The sequence below is a fragment of the Gekko japonicus genome, unplaced genomic scaffold (genome assembly GCF_001447785.1).
Source record: "Gekko japonicus isolate JY-2015 unplaced genomic scaffold, Gekko_japonicus_V1.1 scaffold307, whole genome shotgun sequence".
NCBI lineage: Eukaryota > Metazoa > Chordata > Lepidosauria > Squamata > Gekkonidae > Gekko > Gekko japonicus.
In genome coordinates this window covers 60,238-71,181 of record NW_015171511.1, presented here as the reverse complement: position 1 = coordinate 71,181, position 10,944 = coordinate 60,238, and the positions used below count along the sequence as shown (strand labels likewise).

The following is a 10,944-nucleotide window of genomic DNA, read 5'->3' as shown; positions in this document are numbered from 1 at the left end:
AAATACATTTCGTCTAATTTTAGTTTAATTTAATTAATCTTGGGTTTTAATTATTTCAATTTCAAAACATTAATCTTAAAATCTTCTTATCAATTTAATTTTTCCGTTTATAATCTACCATGATCAAATAATATCTATACTATTCAAAAATCATTCTACTAGCCATTCAATTAATTCATTTTTACCATATCCCAATATATTTACTCCTAAGCTTTTCCCTCATATAGCTTATTGTTTCTTTTAAACATTTGCAATCTACTTAACTGCCTCAATTTATCTCTATGCCTGCGCCCTTTAATCAAACTTTGCCTTCCATCTTTTCCCCCTTCAATCACTAGTCCCTCCATATCCCAAAATCTACTTTCCTTTTTAAATTTCCAAGCCCTCCGTTTTCTTCTTCTGGGTCTTCTTTTATTCTTCTTTTGTACGGGACTGAAATCTTGTCCATAGTCTTTTGATAATCCAGATTTGAAGTCACTGAGATATTCCACAGTACATATTGTGTCCCTTGGCAGGCTTTTAGAGTCTATACCTTCACTCAGCTTCTCTTTTTTTTTGCAATCGCTGCTCTTCAATTGCACCTCTTCTGGTTCTTTTAATTCTTTCTCTCCTGCACATTGATCGTGCGTTTCTGTCTGTGTCATAAATTCCTTTCTTATTTGAGCACATGCTTTTTTACAGCCTTCTTCGCAGCCTCTTGTCACCGCCTCCTCTATAGCTTTAAGGAACTGTTCCCAATCCATCTCAGCTGTTTCCGTCTCTTTATCACGTTCCTCTCCATTACCAATTATGTGCTCCGTATTCTCCATTTCGGAACAACAAAACCAGCACTTTTAAGTTCTAAATCCAAAATGTATGTCTCTTAAACGTGGGTCGCATAACTAAGCCCGTCCATAAACGCCAGCACATCTTTTCTCTCCCCCGTGCATTTCTCCGTCTGCCATTAAGTCCCGTTTAAGTTCCGGCCGCTTTACTTTACCTTTTTGGACATCGTTTTAAATTGGGGTCTCTTATCATTTCTTCAGCCTTCAGCCTTTCTGTCTCGGTCCTTCTCCCTCTTTTCTTTCCTCCGTGTTGTAATTCTATTTTTCTTCAGTCTTGAAGTTAAAAACAAAGCGGATGGTCGCGTTTTGCAAAAACATGGCTGGTAGCCATGTTTTCCCTTTCAATTACTTCGGCGTCGGGGCTGTAACCGGACACCCCCCTGCACCAGCTCCCATCACCCGGGTGCCGGTCTCGCCCCCCAGACAAGCAGGGGGGTCCGAACAAAGTAAAAGTGGCTCGGGCAGGGACGGAGCACCTCGCGCCCCCGCCTGCCCGCTAACGCGCCGTACCGGAAGTCCATTAGCTAAATTTCAGGGGAGGGACCATTAGCACAGGGAAGTTACTGAAAACTATATGGGAAAAGAGGCAGAGAGCGGACAGCAATTTACATGAAGTACAGTGAAATCCTATGGAGAGTCAAGCCCTTCTAACTCACTGACTTCAGTGGACTCGGAAAGGGGCTAACTCTGTTTTGAGGACTGCACTGATTAAATCATACAGGGTCCCCAACGTGGTGCCCACGGTTGCCACCTTTCCTAGGGCCTGCCAGGTGTTTTAAGAAAGTGGACAGGGTCAGGTGGAGCTTCTACCCAGCAAGGCTTCTTTTTGGCCATTGGAGATTTGATTGGCTCTGCAGGTTTTTTTAAAAAAGAACACTGCTTTGGCGGCAGCTGCCACCACGGCACAAGGATTTCCACTGTGTGAGCGAAAGTCAGCTGTGGCAGCTATTTTGGGAGGGAGCTGGCTTTGCCTCCTGTGGCAGCCATTTTATGGCAGCCTTTTTGTGGCTGTGCCTACCACACTGTGGCTGGTTCTGCATCTGGCATTTGCTCCTAATTTTCGCAGCTCTGAGGCTGATTCTGCATTGGCTTTTCCTTCTGTTGTTTTACGAAACCCACGTTGGAACAGAAGTTCACCTCTGCATCACATACTGCTTTCACTTCCTTGGATCATTGGGTTCTTATGGTAGCCTCCACACTCCATCCCACTTTCGATTTCTTTGATCATGGGATTTTATTGTACCTTTTGCATAGATTTATGGCTGTTTTATGGCTGTTCAGGGGTGACTATGCAGTCAGTAGGCATTGCCCCAGGTATATGAATGTGGTTTTGAGCTGCACTTTTTCCTCCCAGTTGAGAACATGTGGAGTGAATGCTACATGCAGAATCGCCCTCTGGAAAAGGTGCAGCTCAAAACCACATTCAAATTAGGGTTGCCAAGTCCGGCGTTGTGCCGCAGCGGGGGACTCCCGGCTTGCAGCTGGAGCGCGCGCGCACTGCGCGCACACCACCTGGAAGTGACGTGACGACGCCAGGCACGCTGGAGGCAGGGCCACGACCATCCGAGGGAAAACCATAGAGTTTTCCCTCGGATGACCATGGCCCCACCCCCACTGTGCTCGGCGTGGTCGCGTCACTTCCGGGTGACGCGCACGTCAGTGTGGGGCTCCCCCCGGGGCCTGATCCGCCAGCGGTGAGGAACGGGCCTCTGGGGCGGGGGTTTCTCTGCCCCCCGAGGGGACTTGGCAAGCCTAATTCAAATACCCTGGGCCAACGCCATTCTGACTGCAAAGTCACCCATGAATGGCTATAAAACAGCCATAAATCTTTGCAGAAGGTATCATAAAAACCCGGATGATCAAAGGAAGTGAAAGCAGCATGCAATGCAGAGGGGGATTTCTGTTCTAAGGAGGGTTTGCTAAAACAATGGAGGGAAAGGCCGATGTAGAATCATCCTCAGTCAGAATTCCAAAGCAGCCTGCAGGCTGGAGAAGCTTGGGGACCCCTGGGCTAATAACACAATGGTGCACCTAATAGTGCACCAATAATGCCACACAGTGGCCCCAGTCACACTAGGGAGAAAGGCACGGCTGAAGTGCGGCTTCTTAGAGCTGCAGCAAAAGAGAAGCGCTGCAGCGGGATCAGACAGATCCCCCGAGCCGCTGCGCATATGCTCCCCAGCGTGATCAGATGCGAGGGGAAGCCACGGACGGGAGAGTGAGGTGAGGCTGAAGCGCATGTGTGCGCCTGCGCAGTTTGGCAGGGGACCTCGCATGCTGCGGGAGATGGGCGCATCAGTGATCACACGGCCGCCCGTGCAGCGGATTTTCCGGTAGGTAGTAGTGCTTAGCAGGTTTATTTTAACTCTGCATCTTCGGCCGAAGAGACGGATCGGGAACGGGTGAGCTCCGCTTCCTAGATGTTGCGGTGTGATCATGCCTGCTTGATGCGCCCCCGATCCGTCCCTCTTGCGGATCTAATCTTCCCGTGTGACCGGGGCCAGCGTTAGTTAAATCCTGTTGTAACAGCTGTGGTAACATTCAGTTTCGTCATAGCTCATGACTGCATTCACAATTTTCTTTTAAAATGTGGGTACAAAAATATTGTACTACAACCACAATGTCATCAGATGTACGGATCCACATTTAAATGCATGGCAAGGAAACAGCTAGCGGGGAAGAATGAAGCGTCGTCTTCCTTATTGACCGCAGGGAAATCAGACCGTTTAAACAGATCTGTGCAGTATATTCACCAATGACAGTGCCATATGTTTTGCTATTTAAACTGTGGGCCTTTTTGTATTCAAGTTGAAACAATAAAGCCCGACTTTATTGTCAGTGGACTAGAGTTTCATACAGCTCACCAACATCACTATGCTTTGTTGGGCAAAGAGCTATTATTTATATAAATGTCCAATAACGTCTGATCCATACTCCAGTTCTCTTCAGGCTACACTCTTAACTGTGTGTCAGTTCCGCCATTTTCTGTCTGGCTCCACCTGCTACAGCAGCCGTCTTATGGCTGTGCCCACCATGCTGTATCAAAATTCCAAAGGTCCCTTTGGCCTCCTCAAAAAGGTTGGGGACCCCTGCCCTAAAGCTACACACCTACACACTGGTGCTTATCTCCCATTATAGCAGCTAGTGATACTGATGGGACTCCAAATTTGGGCAACTTAGAATAAAACTATTCACCTCAGTGCAAGGTAATTCCAAACCCTTTTGAATTTAGGTCTCAGCTTGCATTGGGGCTCACCAACCAGCTAGTCCCCCCTTTGCCACTGCCCCATTCAGAACTCCTTTTGCTCCCCTTTATAAACAGGTACTAGGACAGAAGTGATAACCAAGTCTCCCTTTCTCCTATCTCTCCCTCTATTGGGCGCCTAGAAAAATGCTGCAAATGGTCTCCCTGGTGCAAAGTGCTCTGGGAAATGTAGTTCTCCAGTCCACTGTGTTTCCCAAATCTCCTTGTGCTCAAATTCTTCTTGCAGTTGCACTATTTTTCTAGGTGGCCAAGCAGTGTTAGAATTGGTAAGAACATTTCTTACATCTCTACTCTGCCACCTGGTAAATTTGTGGAAGGTAGTCAGGAGAGTCTCAGGAGAGATAGCAAGGGTAGAGTTGCCAATCTCCTGGTGGCGGCTGGAGAGCTTCCAGAATTCCCACTGATCTCTGGATGACAGAGATGTTCCCCTGGAGAAAATGACTGCTTTGGAGGGTGGACTCTATGGCATTATACCCTACTGAGGCCCTCCCACTACTCTCCCTAGGCTCTACCCTGCAAATCTCCAGGGATTTCCAGAGCTGGCAACCCTAAGCAGGAGATTGATTGGTGATGGAAGTTTATATTTTCTTCTGGTGAGTTTCATTTGAGTACTCAGAATCCATCGAGGGCTTTTTTTCTCCCCAACTCGAGGCAAGCTGTGGGAAACACATCCATCACCTAGTTCTAACTCCAAAAACCCAAAACAAACAAACAAACAAAAACTGGTGATGTTTTCCCTCATCACTGCATCAAGATGCCAGGGAAGGTTTTACCTGTTGAATTTCTGCTTGCCGTGCAACTCCCAAAGGTATACGGGCTTTAACAAAAATTTGGCAACCCTAGCCTCACTCGGGACTGGGCTCCTATAGTTTTAAGAGTTGTGCAGAATTGAAAGTGCTGCTTTTCTCATCAGTACTCTGATATGAAAAGCCACACTTGGAGAAATTCCATCTCCTGTGTAATCCTTACAGCAAGGTTTGAGCCATTTCATCATCCGCATCTGGCTAACCTAGAACCTGATCCCCATCACCAAAGCCAAACCGGGGGGGTGGAGTACAAAACACTTATATCTGAACACTGTGGATATTCTTTTGCTTAGAGGCAAAAAATGCAGTTAAGTACTGGGAAAATCTCACTTCATTAGGACCACCTGATCCTCTTCGGCCAAAGGCGCTTCTCAAAGTTTGGTCAGCAGGAGCCCTTGAGTGAATGTACTCCCAAGAACTCTGTGTCTTTGAATCCCTTCCTGTGACCATTCTCTTTTGGAGAAAGAGGCTGGGACTTCATGACTGAGCATCTGAAGTTAGCAGGTAAGAGGTGAGATGGAAGACCTCTGCCCCAAACCCTGGAGAGCTGCTGCCAGACAAAGTAGACAGTGTTGGCAATCCCATAGGCTGACTCAGTTGTAGCATTGCCAACCTCCAGGTAGTAGAAGCCAAAAATGAGAGATCACGGGAAGAAGTGGAAATCCAACAACAACAACATCCGTGACAAAAGTAATGAAGAGTCAATAAAGATATGTTGCAAAATCATTTACTGTAGTAATTCGGTAGAAAATTCTCTTCTATTATCACGTGTGAGCCAGTAGTTAGTTTGCCAAAATAGCTGGAGTTTGTGTACGAGGAGGTGATACTCTTTGACTTGGAAACCCTGCTGTCTGTTTGCAAAGGGGAGGAGATGGTTGTGTTCAGTCCATAGTGAAGAAAAATCACTCTGTGCATGCCCAAGTCTTTTTCTCTATAACCATTTTGAATGTTCCAGGGCTGACCCTTAGCACTGAAAGCAGGTTCTAGAGATGAGCCCAAAGGCCCCTAGGGAGACATGGCCCAAATTAAGCCCTGAGTGGAGCCAGAACGTAACCAAGATGGAGCCAACTTAACACATTCTAGGCAGTTACAAGGGGCCGACCACGCTGAATGGAGGAGTTTCCATCTCCCCTTGAGCCTGAAATTGCCAACTCTTTTGTAATTGGTTTTTGCGCTTTGTTTGTTTCATAAGGTTATTTTTTTTCAGACTTTTCTTTGCAATCATTGGCACTGAACATAAAAATTACAAAACAACTCTTAATCTCTGATTAAAAGATATCAAGAGTTTGGACTGTGAAGAAAGAAAGAAAAAGGCCCATTGGCTATTGTAACATTTTTGTTATAAAATCACAAAACCTTTAAAATATTTCTAGGGGGCATTATTCAGCCAAAACACCATTAGAAAACACAATCCTAAACAGAGTTATACCCTTCTGAAATCCATTCAAACTGATGAGTTTCGAAGGATGTAACTCTGTTTAAGATTGTAATCTCAGTTGAGAGAGCTTGAAGCACAGGTTTATTTATTAATTTACTTCAATTGTTCCCTGCCTTCTAAATGGGGACTCAAGGCAGTATTTAAAGCATAAACTCCAGAAACAACTTCCATTTTAAACAACTGGGTTTACTGTGGAAAAACAGGGTTGTGATTGCAATTGTCTCACTGAAAGGAACAGGAGAACTACTAATTTTCATTAGATTATAAACCATATTTGTAATCTGATGTTTATGATAGGGTTGGATTGGGAAATTCCTGGAGATTCGGAGTGGAACCTGGAGTCGAGCAGGTTTGGGGAGGGGAGAGACCTTGGTAGGATATAATGCTATAGAGGCCACCCTTCAAAGCAGCCATTTTCTCCAGGGGATCTGATCTCTGTTGTCTGAAGATCAGTTGTAATTCTGGGAGATCTCCAGGCCTCACCTGGAGGTTGGCAACCTTAGTGACTCACTATGGACAACTGATTTGAGTGTTGAGTTCAGCTGCAAGGAATCAAAGACCGAACATATGCTGGGTTATAAAGTTCATCAGATGGCCTTGGGTACGAAGAGTCGGACTCGACTGTGCGACTGAACAACAAAAAGGATCACTCCTGACTGTGCGTTCCTAAACAGAATTACTGCAGTCTTATCCCCTTTGGGTTTAGACGACTGTAACTGCATTGCATTGCAATCCCATTAGCTATGCCTGCAGAATTCTAACTTTTAGCCAGAGCAGTGCTGTAGTTACTCCATCATGATAACTTTGAGTCAGCATGTGCTGACATCATTTTTATGTTCCTGCTGTCACCATATGCTGGTATGTTTTCCATGAGCAGGGTTGCCAGCCATGGCTTGGGAAATTCCTGGAGATTTGGGGGTGGAGCCTGGGGAAGGCAGGATCTGGGGAGGGGAGGGAGCTCAGCAGGGATAGGTTTCCATAGAGTCCAACCCTCCAAAGCCGCCATTTCCTCCAGGGGAACTGATCTCTGTTGCCTGGAGATCAGCTGTAATTCCAGGAGATCCCCAGCCACCATCTGGAGCCTGGCAACCCTTTCCATGGGTCCCGTTGCAGAAGTGTTGCCATGACATCAATATAAGGTCTGAAGTAGAGGTAGCCATTTTAACTCAAGTACTGGCCAATGCACTTAACTTTGGCTCCCATAGATTTTGCTGTGTGTGGTAGGGCCCAGTTTACTCAGAAGAAAGTCAGTGGGGCTCACTTCAAAGTCAACATTCTTTTTGGGGGCAACAGACATCAAACAAAGGTATATTTTGCAGTATTAATTAACTAAAAATAAGGGAAATGGTATCTTATTGTTCAGACGGGGTTAAATGAACTGCAACAAAATTAAGAGGCACATTTTTTTTCTGTGGGTTTTTTTTTTTACATTAAAGTTGTAAGGAAGGAGTTTGTGGCTGATGTCCTCTCTTTCTTTTTCCCATGGGGGGGGGGGCCAGCTCAGCAAAACGACAAAGGGTTTTCACACTCCATAAAGTATTAATGAAGCGCTTGATTGTTTCAGATCAGATCTTAATCCAGGGAAGGATAAATAGGCTGCTGCCTATAATTTCAAAGACTGGAAGTAGCTTCCTTCTTTTAAGGCGAACAAATTATAGCAGAGGGGGAAGACTTCAAGCAGGCAGTTTTAGCTTTCATAAAGGGGAGGAGGGAAGGAGCGCACCATAGGAAACCAAAGGGCTGCCACTTCACTTGGTCGAAATGATTATTCTGTCTCTCTCTCTGTTGGCAGTTCAGGCCGCAGAGCTCTCTCTCGCTCCCTGATCGCTTCTCAAAGAGTCCTGGTGGCTCTCTGATCTCCAAAGCTCTTTTGACCTCGTTCCCTCAAGAGCTTGGGCGGCGGGGGGCGGGGGAGGCATTTATTATTATTAATTACTCCATAATATAATCTTAAATAATCGGAAGCACACTACAGCACACAAGAGGGGTTTTTTTTTGTTTGTTTAAAAGCCACATTTGACCAAGCGAGGGGAAAGCAAATGACACTAACGCCACATAGCGCAGGACAACCGAGCTCCTTCCCCCCGCTCCCCTCCTTAAGTGGAGGCGGGATCTCTGGGCATTTGATCTGGCGGATCTCGCCCCTCCTCCGGTATCCTAAACTGGTTCCCAAGCACTCTTGTCGTCCAGCAAACAGGGGGGGAGAGTGAGTAAGTGAGAGAGAGAGAGAGCGCGAGGGAGGGAAGGAAGGCAGCCCACCAAAAGTGCCGCCGCGGCTTTCCCCGTTTCCTCGCCAGCCCCCTCTCTTTACATTATGCTGGTGTATCGGATCCTCGGGGCTCGAGTCTTTCCGCTCCTCCCGGTCAACTCTCCAGAGCTGGCGGTTGTTGCCACAGCGGAGCCCAGGGGAGACACACTAGAGGAGAGTGATCCCCACGTTTCGTAAAAGTGAAGTTGTGGGAGGAGGTGGGGGGGCGCAGAGAGTAGCCGAGGAGGAGAGAGAGGGAAAAAACTCTCTGAAGTTTTGGCTCCAACCCACCTCCCCTCCCCTCTCCGCCCCCCCGGCTGCAAGAAGGCGAAAGAAGGGTGGTTTGTTTTTTTTTTTTTTTTCAAAACGGGGGGGTGGAAACTAGGCTGGCCGCTGCAACGAAGCGGCACAAACCACCATGCAGCTTGTGTTATGGGCAGTGGGATTAAGCACGCTGTTCCTACAAGACTTCTTGAATGTAGCCGGTGTAACAGCAAGGATTCAGGGGCTGCATCCGAGACAAGGTAAGATGCTGGCAGCAGAAGCGGCAGCACTCAGGATTTTTGATTTTTACATTTTTTTCCCCCCAAGGGGTAGAAGTTAGCTCTTGCTTTGCTGGGGGTTACGTTTGAATGCGCTGCCATAGAAGGGGGGGGGGGGGGGGGGGGGGAGAGAGAAATCCTACTAAGCGTTATTAAGCATCTGTAAATCCAGGCGTAGGCAAGTCTCCGCCTACAAAATGTTAGCCTTGTAGCCCCGCAATATCGTGCTCGAGAGCCCGTGGTTTGTAGCTTTGCAAGCGGCGATCTGCTCCCCAGCCTTCAAAAAACAGCCCCCCTCCAGCGTGTCACGTGTATTTCTGCTCCAAGCAGCTGCAAACTTCTGTTTGTCCCGAAACTTTTCAGTTCGCAGACGACTCGCGTCCCCCCCCCCAAAAAAGGAAAGTTTAAATCTAGAGAAGGCTGTAGTTTTAAACTGTTATAAAATAGGTTGACCCTCCCTCCAAACGGGCCGAGAATTCATTGACTACAACGGTGTAGGTAAAAATGCCCGAGCTTATGGGGTTAGATTGTCTTAGCCTTGGAATGTTCGTACATGTGTGTAGGCTAGTAGGCGGGTTTCTACGCTCAGTTTGCATTGCAGTTGCTAACGGGCTCGCTCGCTCGCTATTTTGCAATGCCCAGCCAGGTTATATAAGAACTGGACTGTTATGGGCATGCATCCTCTGCGAGGCAATTCATGGGCCAGTGCCCTAACCGGGAAGCTCCCTAACCCTCTGTTGCTGCCTGGAACACCCGGCTTTCAATACTTGATAAGAGTGCAGAGGAAGGAAAAGAGGGCTTAAGTCGGCGATAAGACTGTCAGCCTGTTAGAGAAAGACCCAGGGGTCAGTCCTGCCTGACAGGAATCCGGGTCTTACCCAATTTTTCGGCCACGCACTTAGCCAGATCTTGGGGAGGGTGGTGGTGGTGTGCTGTTTGCCCAGCTCCTAGTACAGCCGCTGGCTCCTTTCCCTGCAGTTGTCTCACGTGGTAGATCGAAGTAGCACTCAATACGGTCCCCCACGCCAGCGCTCGCACACGCCTCTGCCTCTGTTCACAGGAACTCTTGCGTTTTAACTTTTCAACAGCTAAACTCCTGGACGTCCTGAGCGAGTACGAGATAGTGACTCCAACCCGGGTGAACGAGTTCGGAGAGCCCTTCCCTGCCAAGGTCCACTTTCAAAGGACGAAGCGGAGCCTGCCTTTGGACCCCGAGTCCCCCTGGGGCCTGGATGCTACCTCCTCCCCCTCCTCTTCCAACACCAGCCAAGCCCACTACAAGCTCTCAGCTTTCGGGCAGCACTTTTTCTTCAATCTGACAGCCCAGTCGGGATTTATTGCCCCTCTCTTCACTGTTAGCTTCCTCGGAGAGCCGGGGATTAACCAAACGAACTTTTACCCCGAAGAGGAGAGCGATATTAAGCACTGCTTTTACAGAGGCCATGTCAATACGAAGCCCCAACATACTGCCGTGATCAGCCTCTGTTCTGGGATGGTAAGTGCCTTCGCTGGGTGCCGGTTTCCTTTGGACTCCCCCTTTGACACGACGACTTGCAGGATGGCACGGAATGGCCCCGTTTGTTGAAACCTGTGCTTCATTCTTGATGTCTGTGAGATTCAGCTATCTCTGAAAATCCTTCTCGAGGTGTTCTGCAGCCTCGGGGATTGCAGGGAATAGGAAATTGAATGAAATAAAACTCCTTTTCCCTAACCCACCCATCCCAACGTTGTTTCGAACTGACAGATGTTGTAACTTCCAGTTTTTCTTTCTTCTCCCTTCTTAATTTCAAACCATCCAGCATCCGGCTGGACACATTTCAA

The 10,944-nt window shown here is 47.5% G+C and overlaps 1 protein-coding gene across 1 annotated transcript in view; it reads left to right on the top strand.

The window, feature by feature from the left end:
• Positions 1 to 8,958: 8,958 nt before the first annotated feature.
• LOC107117262 (A disintegrin and metalloproteinase with thrombospondin motifs 9-like) overlaps positions 8,959 to 10,944 on the top strand; it is a gene marked incomplete at its 3' end in the record, with an annotated part of 51,456 nt that continues 49,470 nt past the window's right edge. The window contains exons 1-2 of the mRNA XM_015419354.1: positions 8,959 to 9,105; positions 10,212 to 10,618. Of these exons, the coding sequence (XP_015274840.1) occupies positions 9,000 to 9,105; positions 10,212 to 10,618 (513 nt within the window). The remainder of the gene's footprint in view (positions 9,106 to 10,211; positions 10,619 to 10,944) is intronic.